Below are 17,280 nucleotides of genomic sequence, written 5' to 3'. Positions count from 1 at the left end.
CAATATTGCTCACCTTCCAGAGTTCATGCTGTGTGTGTTCTTCCTAAAAGAGCTAGAGAGGCACTAACTGGTCCACACCTGTCACCTGCTCCTTCTCTAGAGGCTGAAAGCTCTACTGCAGTCCCACTACAGTATGTCTATAAATGGTTATTATTTCCCCACTCCCACTCCTAACTTAAAGGCAAATCATAGTTTTTGGTCCTACTGAGCCAGAAGAAAACACACACACACACACACACACACACACACACACACACACTTTCTTTTTTTTATTTTTATTTTTATTTTATTTTTATTTTTTTTTAATTAATTTATTATTATTATACTTTAAGTTGTAGGGTACATGTGCATAACGTGCAGGTTTGTTACATATGTATACTTGTGCCATGTTGGTGTGCTGCACCCATCAACTCGTCATTTACATCAGGTATAACTCCCAATGCAATCCCTCCCCCCTCCCCCCTCCCCATGATAGGCCCCAGTGTGTGATGTTCCCCTTCCTGAGTCCAAGTGATCTCATTGTTCAGTTCCCACCTATGAGTGAGAACATGCGGTGTTTGGTTTTCTGTTCTTGTGATAGATTGCTAAGAATGATGGTTTCCAGCTGCATCCATGTCCCTACAAAGGACACAAACTCATCCTTTTTTATGTCTGCATAGTATTCCATGGTGTATATGTGCCACATTTTCTTAATCCAATCTGTCACTGATGGACATTTGGGTTGATTCCAAGTCTTTGCTATTGTGAATAGTGCTGCAATAAACATACGTGTGCATGTGTCTTTATAGCAGCATAATTTATAATCCTTTGGGTATATACCCAGTAATGGGATGGCTGGGTCATATGGTACATCTAGTTCTAGATCCTTGAGGAATCGCCATACTGTTTTCCATAATGGTTGAACTAGTTTACAATCCCACCAACAGTGTAAAAGTGTTCCTATTTCTCCACATCCTCTCCAGCACCTGTTGTTTCCTGACTTTTTAATGATCGCCATTCTAACTGGTGTGAGATGGTATCTCATTGTGGTTTTGATTTGCATTTCTCTGATGGCCACTTTCTTAACAGAACAGAGTAGGTAAAGAATCTGTGGGAAAAAAAATTCAATTATTTCAACATGATAAAAATTTATTGTCTTTCTGGCCTGTGGATTTAGCTCTGGTTGACTGAAGTCGCTAAGCAGAATGGATTTAAGTAGAGGCGATGGGTCCAGTCACCAGCATACAGACATCCTCTGCATCACCATCCACACGCACGGCTTCTGGTAGACTTCAGGCAAAGCCCTCCATGTTAATATTCATCTGAATATGGATAATTAGGGTGGCTAGCGAGACTGAAAAGAGAATAATGTATAATATGAATGCAATGACTCCATTACTAGGGGAGTAGTAAAGTGATTTCTAGGAAGCTGTCATTAGTGTGAATGTGAAGAAGTTTATTTTCTGACTAGTTGTAGAATCTGCCTTTCTTCCCTTTATGAACATGGCTTCATAATATATGTATTTTCAAAATAATAAATTAATCATATTCCCTTCTCTGGAAGTTAACACGTAAAACACACAAAGTCAAATATTCAAGCATATTCCTGTACATCTGTCAGCAGAGCAAAGAGATACTCTGATTATATTTTCTTTACTTATTACCTCTCCAGCCTACTGTATGCAGTATATTTTGTAAGATTCAGAAATGGAAATTGTTGTATATGATATGAAGTCTAATATCCAAGGAGCTACAATGCATTAAAAAATTCTTATATAGAAATAACATGAAATATAAAGTAACAGATAAATGCCATCTTATTACATTTTTAATTGATAAGAATTACTGATGCTCGCTATTCTTCCTTTCTTTTATATCATTTCCTTTGTTATTCTTTATTTTCCTCTAAACCAAAAAAAATTAACAATCTACCAATTTTTAAGCACTTATGAAGGGCCATAGTGCTTAGGCTTTTTCAAACACTATCTCACCCTATCACTTGTTAAAATCTCCACTGCCAGCAGTTACATAGCTTCCTGCTTTTTTTTTTTTTTTTTTGAGATGGAGCCTCACTGTGTCACTCAGGCTGGAGTGCAGTGGTGTGATCTCAGCTCACTGCTACATCCTCTGCCTCCTGGGTTCAAGCGATTCTCCTGCCTCAGCCTTCCAAGTAGCTGGGATTACAGGTAAGTGTCACCATGCCTGGCTAATTTTTGTATATTTAGTAGAGACAGGGTTTCACCATGTTGGCCAGGCTGGTCTCAAACTCCTGACCTCAGTCAATCCACCCACCTCGGCCTCGCAAAGTGCGAGGATTATAGGCATGAGCCACTGTGCCCGGCCATAACTTCCTGCTTTTCCCTCATACATGAATGACCGTCTGTGAATCCTAGAACCTTAGACCATGAAGGAGTAGTAAAGATCTTTTATTGGCTACAAATTATATACAACAATGGAGCTTCTGCCTCCACACTTTTTTTTTGGTTTTAATTTTTAAAAAATTCTCTGCCTTGAGATCTCCATATTGCAGGAAGTCAAGGACAAGCGCTCCTATTCACTCCCTAAGGAAGCCTTTCTGGAGGCAAAAGCAGAGTTTCGGGCATGAACAAACATGCAAGGAGAAGGAGGAAAAACATTTGAAATAATAACAGATGCTGAATTGACAGGATCTAGCAAGCAATTCCATATGAAGGAGGTGGGAATTGGCACCTGGACCACAAAGTTGATGGAAATGGTTTTGGTTTGATAAGGAGCTGAGCAGGTTTGGGAGAATGTGATATGAGCACAGATTTGGAAACATCTCATGAGGTGACATGGGCAGTATCCACAGCATGTCCAGTGGTAGAAACACCAGGCCTGCACGGAAGGTGCAGATTTGGCAATGATGTGGGCTGCTCTGAAAAGTGCCATGGAATCAGGAGAGCAGAGGCACAGGTTGACCCACGCTGATCTCTGTCCACTCAGACTGCCAGAGAACAGAGCTCTGGAGTGAATCCAGCAGGAGAGTTCCAGAAAGCTCCTGTCTCACTTCTGACTCACATTGGCCTCCGTCCCTCTGGTATGGAGGTCACGCTCAACACCCATCCTACGTTTCTTCTCCAAAACTAAATTAGGTCACTCATTTACAAAGGAAACTTACCTATCACTGTTAAAATATCGGAGATTTCTGTTTAGGCCATCTATGGCTTTCATGTCCTCTGAAGTCAACTGGAATTCAAAAACCTATCACAGAAATAAAAAATTTTGATTATTTTTAGATTGCATAATTGCCAATTGTGAACCCACAAGTGTATTAGACAGTTGGGTGCAGAGACAATACTTAAAATATTGGTAAGTTTTAAACAGTTATAGAAGTCATCTCTAAACACTCAGGTGGTCAATGAATATCACATGAAAAATAAGCAGAAATCCATTCCTAGTTATTATATATTGAAACTGCACAACACTACAGACAAAGAGAAAATCTCAACAGAAAATGGAGAGGACACAGAGCTGACATTGTGCACACATGATAGGGTCATATACTTAGAAGACCCATAAGAATCTAGAGGCAAATTTTTAAATAACGTAAGATTATGTAGTAAGTTTGATAGACATTGTTGAATTTCTATATCTCTTTAATAAACAGGTATAATGCAAACAACATTTGTTTTCAACATAATTCAAGGCAGGAATTGTCTAAATACTAACAATTTCACGTTTAAAGGAAACAGATACAGGCTTGAAGTGTATCTCACTCTCTAAATTTGAGAGACTTTAAATATCAAGAAGATGTCACTAATTGCTAACACATTGAATTGAATAAATCTATAAATTGAATAAATCACTCTGTAATAGTGATACAGAGAATGAGAGAGAGAGAATAAAAAGCATTAACAAGTTAACAATTAATGAGTCCAGGTTAAAGGTGTTCACTACATTTTTCTTTTAACATTTTTATACATTAGAAAATCCACAAAAAAGGAAAACACTATCAAGAGATTCTAATAATTTTCAGTATTCTATGGATAAATATTTGAAAATATATACATATGGTTTAATGGAGAATGTTACAAAATTAATGAAATATATATTAAAAGGCCATTTAAATAGCTGGAAATTCATCATGGGTTGAAAGTCTCAATATTGTCACAAAGTCAGTTCTTTTCACATTGAGCTGCGGTTTCATTACAATATCAACCAAAGACTAAAGTATGTACTCTTTCATGGATGCTGATGTTTCAAAATTTCATAAAACAGAATAGTCAAGAATAATCAAAATATTATCAAATAAAATAAAGCGTTAGAATAAAAGTTGTACCATTCTGGTAGCAAGACCTTTCACTATTTAGACAGTACAGAAAAGTAAGTCAATTGAAGACAAAAGAGAGGCAGGATATTATTTGTGAATGTTTCATTTATGGTAGAGGTAAAAAATCAAGACGTGTGAGCAAATGTGAATGCTTTTCAATAATTGTTGGTGGGACGCTTTGATATCAATTTAGAAATTCCATGTGCATATTTGGATTTTTATTTTACATTGAAAAAGAAATTCATTTGAATTTACAACTAATTTATAAGTAAAGAGAAATACCAATTTTGCAAGATAACATTAAAAGATTGTCACGTTCCCAATATAAGAAAAGATATGCCACTCATCAACCACAGGAAAGAGGCATGAATAATTTAACTACACGAAATGTAGCGACGTTTGTCCATGAAAACGTAACGACATTTTACTTCAATAATACATCTATATCTCTAAAGGAGTAATACCTGAAATATATATATGTACATAGAGTATGTGTAATCTATCGTATATATCTTATTAAACTATAATATATGTATCATTCCATCATATAGATTAACCTATCACATATATAGTAATCCATCATATATTAATCAGTCATATATATGAGATAGATTAATAAGAAATACTCCCTCCAGTCACATGTCCCTGTATCCACTTGCTTGGTTATATGAATTTCTAGTGCCTTCCAGTAAGTGGTGGTGTCTATTTACCCATCCCTTGAGTCTGGCCTGTCCTGTAACTTGCATTAGTGGGTAAGATTTGCCAGAAGCAATGGTGTGGCAACCCTGAGCCTAGACATGAAAAGGCTTTTGCACATGTCCACTCACTGCCTTGGGATCATGCCATGCGGTGAGGTGAAGTCTGGACTGGATGGCTGGAGGTTGAACTATATGGAGGAGAAAATGGCACCCAGACAAATGTCCCATTGACATCTTGAAGCAGAGCTATGTGGTTGTCCTGCAAACACGTGAGAGAGAGCCCAGCCAAGAACAGAACTTGACTAAGTTCAGGCTGAGGCCATGCTAATTTTCTAACTAGAGAATCCTGAGCAAATAAGTGGTTTTCATCTTAAACCCCTATGTTGAGGGTGATTTGTTTAACAACTCTATTTAATAGTATAATTATGGTCTCCTAGACTTAAAAAAAAGACAAACAACTAATAGTCAAAGACTTAAACAGGCAGTACACAAACAGAAAACTTCAAGTGATGAAATATGTGACATTTTAACTGAGTGTACAAAGAAATGGAAATAAAAATTCCACAATGATTGGTAGACTAAAGAACACCTAATGCAACTCCTCATTTCAGAACATGAAGAGGAGGCCAGGAGAGGTGGCTCACGCCTGTAATACCACTTTGGGAGGCCAGGGCAGGTGGGTCGCCTGAGGTCAGGAGTTTGGAACCAGCCTGGCCAACATGGCGAAACACCGTCTCTACTAAAGTTACAAAAATTAGCCAGGCGTGGTGGTAGGCGCCTGTAATCCCAGCTACTCGGGAGGCTGAGGCAGGAGAATCATCCTGCTTGGGAGACAGAGAGATACTCTGTCTCAAAAAACCCCCCAAACCCCCATCCTGGCCAACACAGTGAAACCCCATATCTACTAAAAAAAACAAAAAACAAAAAACAAAAAACCAAAAAATTAGCCGGGCATGGTGGCGGGCGCCTGTAGTCCCAGCTACTCGGGAGGCTGAGGCAGGAGAATGGCGTGAACCTGGGAGGTGGAGGTTGCAGTGAGCCGAGATCGCGCCACCGCACTCCAGCCTGGGCGACAGAGCGAGACTCCGTCTCAAAACAAACAAACAAACAACAACAACAACAACAAACACCAAAACCAAACAACAACATGAAAAAATGATGTTCCTGGTGCAGGGATGCAGAGTAGATTGTCAACTTAATGCTGAAATTAAAAAAATCTCCATTTTTTTTTTTGGTTCCATCCTAATTCTCTCTACCTGTGCTGCATCTGCCGTGGTAGAGTAGAAGAAACCCTTATGATGCACACAAAGCGTTCATGTAGGAAATACAGGGAAATGGGGCTGGCCCAAGGGTGTCCTGAGAGCCTTACAAGAACCACACATGTGAACGACACTGTGCAGCAGCCCTGAGGGCCACAGCCCGGCTCCTCACCTGCACGTTCTCTCTGATCCGCTGCTCATTGTAGCTCTTGGCCAGGACCACAACCCCACGCTGCAGCTGGTAGCGCAGGGCAATCAGGGCTGGGGTTCGCTTGTGCTTTTTTGCCAAGGCACAAAGGACTGGGTCCTCCAAGAGAACCGGGGAGTTCTGGTCCACCCTGGAAGGAAAGGCGGAAATGCTGAAGCCCTGAGGCTGGGGATAGAGTTTGTTAAGCGGTTCCCTAAACAGACTACGTTGTCCACTCTGCACCAGAGCTGCTCAAGCGAGGCCCCCAAGCACCACCATTAGCATCATCTGAGATCTCATCAGAAATGCAGTTCTCTCCTCTCTCTGAGCCACTTGAGACTACAGGAAACGGAGGATGCTCTGCCTAAAACATTTTCTGCAAAATGGAGGTTTATGTAAAGGTCCCATTGTGTTTTATTACCATCGTTTGTCTCGCTGAGATCCCAGAGCACTATAGGCAACCAGAACAGTATCTTTTGACTTGCAGAAATCTAGCAATTTACTCTGGTTGAAATACGGATGACATTCTACCTGCAGTTGACCAAAAGAGAGAAGCATCAATTTATATGAAATAATTGTGTTAATATAAAAAAGGTGAAAGTGAAGAAGCTGAATAATAATCAGTATAGTATTATATCTGAGCTAAGGATATTATTGTCAAGTAATAATCTTTTTCATAGAAATACATTTTATATCCATATCTCCTAAAAGTATAAATAGAAATGCCATTTCTGAACAGAAGTTCATCTATGAAGCAGATCCTGGCTTCCAAAGACCTTTGATAACTAGAAGGAGATGTAACAAATTCCATATCTGGGATACAGTAAGATTCTTAGAGCCTTTGGCATCAGATTGTGCCAGAAAGCAAGAATTTGGTCAAGGACTCATGGGGGCAAGTCTGAAAGACAAAAGCACTACTTTCAAAGAAATGTCACTGGTGATGTTTAGATAGATTTCAGCATCAAGAAAAAAATTTACCCATTGGGTAAGAATAAGCACTAACAAAAATTAATAAAATTAATTAAAAATCTTAAGGAAAAATGTCCAAGTCCATAGTACTGAGGGAGATAATGAGAGAGCAAGAAAGAACAAAATAATTTGCCTCTACCATTGGTGGTTATTACAGTAATTTCTTTATCAGGAAATTGATATTTAGAGGAAAGTATTAAACTTGTACTTTGTCTTTGAGGAATATTTGTTCTTCATTTTGATTTGGTGAAAGATTTTTTTTCATAGTAAAACGTCACATACGAATAGTTAAATAAGTTTTTAAAATTGAAAATGATTATCTAAAAACTCCAAAAAATAATAAATACAATAATAACCATAAAATACAAAAATATTAGTGATATGTACACAATCGTATGTAAACATTTGTCATGGAATATGACTTCTTCTGTCGAGAATTATCACCCAGTGGATTATTAGTAATTGCTGAATGGAAAACATATGATTATAAAGAACAGATCATCTCACAACTCATTTCCATCCTGTTTTAAAAGGGAGTGCCATAAAAGACATTTCCATTAAACAATGGGAATTCAAATATAGACTGGATGTTAAACGACATGAGGGCATTGCAGTTAGTTTTCTTAGATACAATAATTATACTGTAACTGGAAGAATATCTTCAGTTCTGTGACATAATATTTAGGCCTGTAGAGGTGAATTGTCATCTTTCCAATTTATTTTGAAGAGGTTTTGAAAATATTATATGTATTTATGCAGATATACCCACATAAATATTTGCCATAAATATTTGGCAATGTGGCAAAGTGTTAACAATTTTGAATATAAATGATAATGTTGAATGGTGGATTATTTTTATCAAATTTTCTGAAAGTTTGAAAATTGTCATAAAAAAATTGAAGGAATAATATTAAAACCGCATTAATTTTCTTAATGTTTCTATTTTAATATAATGGAACTGTATCATTATGCCACGTTCACAAATTTTATATACTTCATATTTCAATTGTAGATCTTTACTCATTGGCTCTAGGTTGTATAAAAGTAAGAATACAAAAGTGTAAATTAGTAAAAAGGTAGAGTGACTTTACTTTTGAATTTTTTTGTGACATTTGGGGGAAGTCAATTTGATCAAGGAGCCCTGGAATCAACAATAACACAGGGGGAAAAAAAGGACTTATTCCTAAGCTATGAAAAAACCATGCATAGGATAGATGTGTTTAAACAATTGATTGGATGACAGACCCCAAAGAGAAGTAGCAGACTAAGATACAGGCAATGATAGGTCTGGTCTATGTTCTGCTAAAGTTCCTCAGTGTTGATTTCATCCACTGTGAACAGTTATTTCCATAAACAGGTAATTTTTCTTTCTTTTTTTTTTTTGAGACGGAGTGTCACTCTTGTTGCCCAGGCTGGAGTGCAATAGCATGACCTTGGCTCACCACAATCTCTGCCTCCCAGCTTCAAGCGATTCTCCTGCCTCAGCCTCCCAAGTACCTAGGATTACAGGTATGTGCCACCACACCTAGCTGATTTTTTGTATTTTTAGTAGAGAAGGGATTTCTCCATGTGGGTCAGGCAGGTCTCGAACTCCCAACCTCAGGTGATTCGCCTGCCTTGGCCTCCCAAAGTGCTGGGATTACAGGCGTGAGCCACCGCGCCCAGCCTAATTTTTCGCTTTCTGACATGGATGACCTTCATTGTCTGCAGCCAATTTTTAGTATATTTATGCCCCTGGTCAAGAATTCTTGAAATATCAAGAAGAGGCATTCAGGCATCCAAATTCCATGTAAACCCCTAGTACCTCTCTTCTCTTATTCTAACTCTATTTATGTACAGCTCATTTCATCTTTTCATAGCTTCATATCTATACACCATTCCCTCCAAATCACCTTCACCCTGGTCATCTTTCATAGCTTAGAGGTAAGTCCACCTTTCCTTGAGTTCTAATTGATGATTCCAGGCCTCCTTGATCAAATGGACCTCCCCTAAATATTACACACCATTCGACATTGAACTCATTCCAATTTTTCCCTAATACTTTTCTAAGCAGGGTACAAATAAGAAATCTTCATGCCTTTCTTGACAGAAGCTTTGCTCTCTAGAATCTTCTGCTTCACAAAGATAAGTGGGACAAAACAAACAGATATTTGGCAATAGGACAGGAAGAGGGGCATGAAGAACCGAAAGGAGAGGAGGCCAAGGGAGCTCACCTGGTTGCAGACGGGCTTGTACTTGAGTCCTGGCTTGTTGAGGATCATCTCCAGTTGCCTGTGGTTGAAGTTTGACACCCCGATGGACTTGGCCAAACCTGCATCCTTACACTTCTCCATGGCCTGGGGAGAAAGGGGTTGTGAGGAATTATTTGTGCAGCTGGCTTATCATGATAAATGCAAGACAGAAGTGTGAGAACAACAACTTTCAAAATATGACAATGAAAATAGCTAGCAGTGATTGTCAAGAAGAGAAAAATTCAAATAGCAAATAGGGGAAGAAGATAGTGGCAGCAAGAGTAAGAATTTCTATCTCTTCCTTACGAAACTGGATAGATTAACGCACAGGCAAGGAAAGAGATTCCTGTTCTCTTTTCCCCCAAGTCTTGTGCCCCACTCTCTAAACATTCCTCTTATGTGTTTTTCCCTTCATCTCACCAAAACTACTCTTGTAGTTTCTGAATTTCTAGATCTAATGGTGCCTATTCCATTCTCTCCTATTGAATCTGGGAAAGAGACTTTCTCTTTTTGTCATCCTTCTCTGTGTCCTCTCCGCCAAGCACTCACCTCCCAAGTGGTACAGAGATCCACTATGTCAAATATTAGTTTTCCATTTTCATCTGTTGGTGAAAGTTCCTCACCTGGCTGAAATAGAAGCAGTCATTTTAATGATGTCACAAATTAATTTCCCCACCCATAGCTGTGATCCCAGATACCTTTAAGGACACTCATCCTCCATGAGACAGGTGGTAGGTGGTACAATGCTCCAGAAAGTGATGTGTGCTATGTGTTTTACATATGAAGGTGTAAGGAATGTATTCAGGAGACAAGCTTCCTCTAATCTCTTACAAATGTTATATGTATGGAAAAGGACCATTTTCTACATCTTAATCAAGTTTCATAGTTGACTTATGTCATTTTATTCTGCCTTTATAATTTCCTCGGTTGAAGTACCTCTCTTTGATTTGGAAATACCTTGATATCCAAAAATAGTGGATAGTACTTTTGTACCTGGTGGGATTATCAGATCAACTGAAGATTTGATAGTCTATGGGCAGGACTGTGAATCACACAGGGTCAGCAGAAGTTGGGAGACCCAGAGGAGCTCTCTTAGGGTGATGACCATGAGCCTTGAACCGCTCCAAAGCCATAATCGCCACCAATGAAAAAGTTTGGGTCAACAATAATAAAAAAAAGTGTTGGAGTTTAGAGGTAAGAATAGACAAATGATACATTTTTGTAGACTATTTCATATCCTTAAATGTAGCCATGTCTTTGACTTCCCATTTTACATAACTCAGTAAACTCTTTCGCATTAACTAGCCTCAGTAGTTTCCTGTAACTTTAAATCAAAAGTTATACACTACACAGTAATTCATGGCTAAATACAGCTTCAAACTCTATTGTGAAAGAAGAGGCAGCAGAATAATAAAGCTTTGCAAGTCCACATTAAGGGTTTCTAATTTAAGAACCATGCATAGTGGCTTCTGCCAAATCTGCTTCAGCTTCAAATGGGGAGAGATGGTGGAAACTCATTGTGTACCACACGTGCAGCAGTTTTGTTGGGCATCACAACGCATGAAACTCTGTGTCTGTGACATCCCAAGAGATGGACTCAAAAGCCATAACTAAGACAGTGCCTTGAAAAAGACTATTGTAATTTCCTCAAGTTTTCGAAGAAGAGGCTTTGAGGTTGCTGTTCTCTCTTCTCTTGTAGGTGTGCATTAGAGAAGTAGGATTCAAAATTTACTCAAAAGAAAGGAAATTAGGTGTTATACTTACGGTTCTTCTTCCATGTAATAATCCCTACATCCTCCTAAGAAAAAGCTCTGTTCAACTATCCATATAAACAATGTTTATAATGACAGCAGAAGTGCAATTTTATGCTCATACTCAAACTGTATACCTTTAGAGACACTGGAGAATGAATGAGATAGAGGTCAACATAGTCCAATTGAGCTTTTTTCAGCGAGTTTTCCAAGGCTGGTCGGACCAACTCTGGTCGATGAAAAGTGGACCAAAGCTGCAGAGGTTAAAGAATGGAGGTGATTTTGAATGAATATTGAACAAATCTTATTAGTTTGTGCCATCTAATAATTAGACATTTTCCTACTGCTTCAAAATTTATGACCACTGGCAAACATATTCTCTTCCTTCTCATGATTCCTTTGGCTCTGATCTATTCTTATGAACTTTATTATATGTTGGATGTATAGTTTGTACATCTACTGAATAATAGGAGTAAATTCTTAAAATGTAAAAATTAACAACCATGCTGTTACCTGAATTATCTTCGGTAGAGTTTACAACTCATTTTAACAGTCTAATTCTTCTATCCATTCAACCCAATGCTTAAGAATAGCTATTTATGTTGCTTAGAAACTAAAGCAACCTAAAATGGGGGTAAAACAAGTTTTGAACATGTTCACTATGCTGGACATAATTTAGGACAATTTCAGTATCTATTATTTAATACTCCCACAGCATTCTTATTTTGCTTTCTATCTCACTGATAAAGATAGCAGTTGAGAGAATAATAAGAAATCTTAGAAAATTACCCAGGGGATAAGAAAAACCATAGCATGATTATCGTTCTCTGTGATTCTATACCGCATGTCAAATCACACTGATGGCAGCTGGAGCTCAAAAAAGTAAAGGGACTTTCAGGTCATAAATTGGAATGCAGTCAAAATGAAAAGTGATCATCATTCCCTGAGTTTGATTTCAGTTTTAATATGTGAATGTGTGTGAATACATTTGAACCCAGAAGCAAAATTCACCTGCAACTACTGATCCAGTCATAGAATTGTCATCTTCACATAATCACATTAAATACATGTGCACACAAGCTCATCATAGGCACAGTACCTTTGAAGTGTAGAATATGTCTTCTCTCTTCACAGTACCATCTGCAATCTTGCTTCGGATGGCCAGTCCAACCTGCTCCTCATTATTGTACAAATGAGCAGAATCTATATGGCGGAACCCAGCTTCTATTGCCAATTTTGTGACCTCTAAAGCTTTACTTCTGGGAACCTGGAGAAGCAACCAAAGGTAGTATCTGGTGATCAGTGTGGCTGAGAGGTAGTTCGGGCACAAGCATTGACTTTTACAAGAATCAGCTTTTCCTCCTGTCTGTATGTTGGGTGAAAATCCCATCTCAGTTTGCCTGAGTCTTTCCTGGTTAGTAATAAAGGTTGAGCATCCCAGAAACACCTTCAGTCCCAGGAAATCTCTGGTTGATCACTATTATGGAGGTACCAAACAACATCCTCAGATTCAGTGATTTGTTGGAAAAGTTAACAGGACTCAAATAGTCCTAATTATTTTTTAATATAGTGATATTATACATGGTAAAAATCACACAGAGTATGGAAGGGAAATAGTTCAAGCTCATATGAGTTCTCTCCCAGTGATATTACACAGAACGTTCACTCAGACTTCCTCCAACATCATATTTGGGAAATGCTGTCTACAAGAGATGTTATTTGGTGTCTCAGTTCTTGAGATTTTGACTGGATGCTAGTTACACCGACCCGACTAGGGTTCACATGGGAAATAATGCATCTGTGAATAGTAGTCTATTATGTTAAGTCTTTTCTGCACAGCCATTCTGGCTACACAACAGAACTGAACACTTATACTCTGAGGATATCGGTTTATACATTAAAAATTCACCGAAATCTGTAAGAATTTAGTAAGGTACCTTTCTGCCATAAAAAAATAAGGCTATTTCTTTCAGGAAAGATAGAATTCCAGTGAAATTTAAAATTACTGACTTATTGACCAAATTTGGATAAAGATTTGAAGGGTATTTTTTAATGACAAAAATATAAACTGTTTTCCATTTTTACATGTATTTAAGAAGCTTTCTTTTTTCGTTGAAATTACAAGGAACTAGATACTAACTCAAAGGTTTACCAAGGCTGCCGCTTCAGTGGTGTCCTTATTTTCACTTCCAGACCATGCCAATTTATATTAAAAATTAAACCATTTTTGTCAATGGTCTAGCAAATGTATCCTTGTAGATCATTACAACTTATTGATAAAGTGAGACTCAAATTTCGATAATTAGTCCCTATCACACATTTAGTAGCCTGAGGACAGTCTTGGGATACAAGTTTTCTTCCAGTAGTTCTATCTCGAAAATTAGGTATCCATTTTGTTCATTTTTGTGTCATAAGACCGCTCCTACCACTTTGATACAAATATGATGCATACAAAAAAGGACTAAGAATTTAGACTTTCCTTTGTTAGGTTCTAAATTTTACTTAAAATGAGGTTGTATTTTTTCTTTCAGGAAGTTTTTTTTTAAAGTGAAAGTAGTACAGTGGAAACTCTAGTCCAGGCCCAGTAATACTGGGTGGTGCTCACTAACGCCCATCGGAATAATGATACTCTGCCAACAGTTTTGTAAACACTATATCCAGTAATTTTTACTATAAATATTTCTCTGGATCGTATGTTCTTGGAAGAAGGAAAGATTTCTTCAGTTATAAAAACAGAGAAATCACTCCTATTGCAATTAATTTCCACCAGAGGGAGCTGACGGACACTGTTCTTCGATGCTGAGTTTGACATACTCTGCCAAGCTGGGAAGTAGACACGAACAGAAGAAACAGTGCACAAACTAAAAATAAGCAGTACGTGACCATAGGAACGGACCTCAGTGCTGAACAAGGATTGACTACTTGTTTTCTTCTAGCCTAGGAAACCTAGACCTGTGAGTCATTCAAAGTAAGGCAGGAACACGAACCTTACAACCCAAGATGGGTTTCATGTCTACTAGGTTTATTCTTTTGAAATCTCAAAACTAAAAGAAATTATTCTTACCTCTGGAGGTGCATAGGTGCCAAATCCCAATACAGGCATGAAGTGGCCATCATTTAGCTTCACACGCTGGTGTTTGGAATCCATTTCCTGTCACTTGTCTGACTAGCAAATGTTTGCTGCTTCTTCCCCTCAGAGATTACAAAAGCAATGAGCAGGAAATGGCCCCCTGCAAACGGACTAATGGTTAACCAATGACATGTAGGAGGAGGTACATAGGCAGTCTTATACGGTCTGTGGAGAAAATTTCATCCAGTTCACTTGTTTCTTATCAAAGATAATTCCTAAGTAAATTATTATAATATATGGTATTAAACATTAATTTTTATCTGAAGTATTTTCTATTTGAAATCTCTATATTACTTAAATTATTAAAAAATATTTATAGAACAAATAGCAACCATATGTTAGACTATAAAAACCTCCAGCTACAAATACTTCTTTTGTTTATGCCATGATAATGCCCCTTCTTTATATTGCATCTTTTGAAATAATTAACCATCTTACATCTTTCTCTCACATACACATAATTTAAAGGAATGACTAATGAAAATTTTAAAAATTGTTGGCCCTCAATAAAAACTTAAAGTTAAAACTGTAAAAATATTTCCCTTTTTACATTTTCAATCAGAAAATTTATTTTGATTTTTCTTTCTTTGCATTGTAAGAGAAAGATTCATTTCTGATAAAGGTGCAGTCCTGATAAAGCTGTAATCCTCATGAGGGTGCAAATAAAAAAGAAATTCTATGCAGTTTTTCTTGGAGTGTTAATTATTAACAGTGTTTGGAGTTTGGACATCATTTAATATATGCAAGCAGTGCCTTAATAGTATTTGTTCTTCAACCAGGTTTATTAGAGACTATCATGAAGTAACTAGCCAAAAAACTGATAACTATTTTACATAATTTTCCATCTTGTTAAACATTATTTGTAAAGAAAAACTGGAAATTAATTATATATAAATGCATGAATAATTTTCATATGGGATAGTTTTCACTTGTTCCTTCTTTGGAGGGCAGATTAGAACATGACGAATGTAGTTTGCACAATACATTATTAACATCTTGGAGCTGTCAGAACTTTCAATGCCCTGATTGCTTCTATTTACTTTTCCTCAAACAATAACCAAAAAGTAAGTTGAGAAATAGGTAAATGATTATACATTGATACAATATAATATAAAATCATTGAAAGCTTTTCAGCAACATGGTAGATCAAAAGGCCCCTACTTGTCTCATGGATGCATCAAGAAGTAATCTGAAATTGACTAAAATAAACTTATTTATTTATGGGGGGGCTGAGTAGAAATGTAGTTTGATGCCAAGGGCAAGAGATTAGGTGAAGAGACGTGGAATAGTCCATCTAACCCATTGAGGGGAAGCTGGGGTGTGAATTTTTGAAACAGTAAGCTATTCAAAAGCCAGTAGGTATTTGGGGAGCTAATAAAGGGCACACACAGTCCAGGCAGATACATGTTCAGAAAAGAGCAGACAAGGCCTTAGGGTTTTATGTTGGGCTTATGCTAAGACTAAGAACATACCAAGCATATTATTTGATAATCATCATGACACAGAACAAATCTATATAGAGTGGGAAAAATGTCTATTTTTTGAAATGCGCAATTAAATGAAATAACAAGGTATACAAAGAAGCTGGAAAACACAATCCATTATAAGAAAGAAAATGAATTAACAGAAATTATTCTTGAAGAGCACTGAAATTAGTAGAGAAAGGTTTTTAAAAAAGTGTCTTAAATATGATAAAAATTTCCAATTAAAATATGGAAATAGAACTACAGGAAATTGGGAAAAGCATATATGGAAAAATGAGTATATCAATAATGATGTAGAAATTACAAAAAGTAAACCAAACAAATTTTGGAGCTGAACAGTATAACTGAATTGAAAAACTCACTAGAGGATTTCAACAGCAATTTGAGCAGAATGAAGACATAATCTACATGTTTAGGGATAAGATATTTTACATCCTTGAGTCTAAGGCAAAAAAAAAAAATGAGTAAAGAGATGTGAACAGACCCTAAAGGGCTTATAGGACAACATTAAGCCAAGTAGTATACATGGCATTGGATTCTGAGAAGGAGAAACATGAGCCTATGGGGGTGGAGAGATTATGTGGTGAAAACAATCATCAAAAAGTTCTCAAATTGGCAGCAGACATGAATCTAAACATGTGAACAACTTAATTGGAGTTCAGATAGAGATGTAGGTCCACATCCATTAAAATAAAACTCTAAAAGCTAACAGCAAATAGACTATCTTAAAAGCAGCAGGAGAAACAAAACTTTGTATTATGTACAGAACAATAAATTCTGTTCAAGATGATCAATGGACTTTTTTTATTAGACAATTTGAAGAACATAATAGGTAATACATTTAATGTGGTAAAAATAAAACTGCCAACCAAGAGATCTATATTTGGCAAAAATTATTTTTTTAAATTAGAAAGTTATTAAGACAATGTGAGATAAAAGCTACAAGAGTCCATTGCCGTTATATTTGCTTTGCAAGAAATGGTAAAGGGACTAATTCAGCTTAAAATAAAATAATTTTAGACAGCAACCTGAAACCATATAGAAGTATGAAGCCCTTTAGTAAAGGTATACATATGGCAAAATGTGAAAATAAATATTTTTGAAAGTTTGGTTATATTCTACACTTCTTCAATATTTAAAATACAAATATGTACAAGTAAGCATAAATCTGTGTTAACATGTACACAATGTATAAATTTGTAATTCATGAAATCAATAATGTGAAGTGGAAACGAAGCTGTGGAACAAATTTTGTATAGGATTGCAGTTAAATTGGCATTGCTTTCAAAGTAGATTGTTAT

At 36.9% G+C, this 17,280-nt stretch overlaps 1 protein-coding gene and 1 non-coding gene across 2 annotated transcripts; one reads left to right on the top strand and one right to left on the bottom strand.

Annotated features, from left to right (window-relative positions):
• Positions 1–1,107: 1,107 nt before the first annotated feature.
• On the bottom strand, positions 1,108–14,582 carry HSD17B5 (aldo-keto reductase family 1 member C3). Its single transcript, XM_045399485.2, has 9 exons — positions 14,430–14,582; positions 12,465–12,632; positions 11,503–11,619; positions 10,164–10,241; positions 9,597–9,719; positions 6,836–6,945; positions 6,400–6,565; positions 3,119–3,201; positions 1,108–1,333 (listed from the first exon to the last, which is right to left on the bottom strand). The coding sequence occupies exons 1-9, from the start codon at positions 14,511–14,513 to the stop codon at positions 1,291–1,293; spliced, it is 972 nt and encodes a 323-aa protein (XP_045255420.2). The 5' UTR covers positions 14,514–14,582; the 3' UTR covers positions 1,108–1,290.
• Positions 14,583–15,401: 819 nt separating this feature from the next.
• LOC123566988 (U8 small nucleolar RNA) lies at positions 15,402–15,536 on the top strand. Its single transcript, XR_006689700.2, has one exon. It is a non-coding gene; the product is annotated as a U8 small nucleolar RNA (small nucleolar RNA).
• Positions 15,537–17,280: the final 1,744 nt, after the last annotated feature.

This window comes from Macaca fascicularis, chromosome 9 (assembly GCF_037993035.2).
Source record: "Macaca fascicularis isolate 582-1 chromosome 9, T2T-MFA8v1.1".
In the NCBI taxonomy this organism is placed as follows: Eukaryota; Metazoa; Chordata; class Mammalia; order Primates; family Cercopithecidae; genus Macaca; species Macaca fascicularis.
This window is presented reverse-complemented; position numbering and strand designations above follow the sequence as displayed.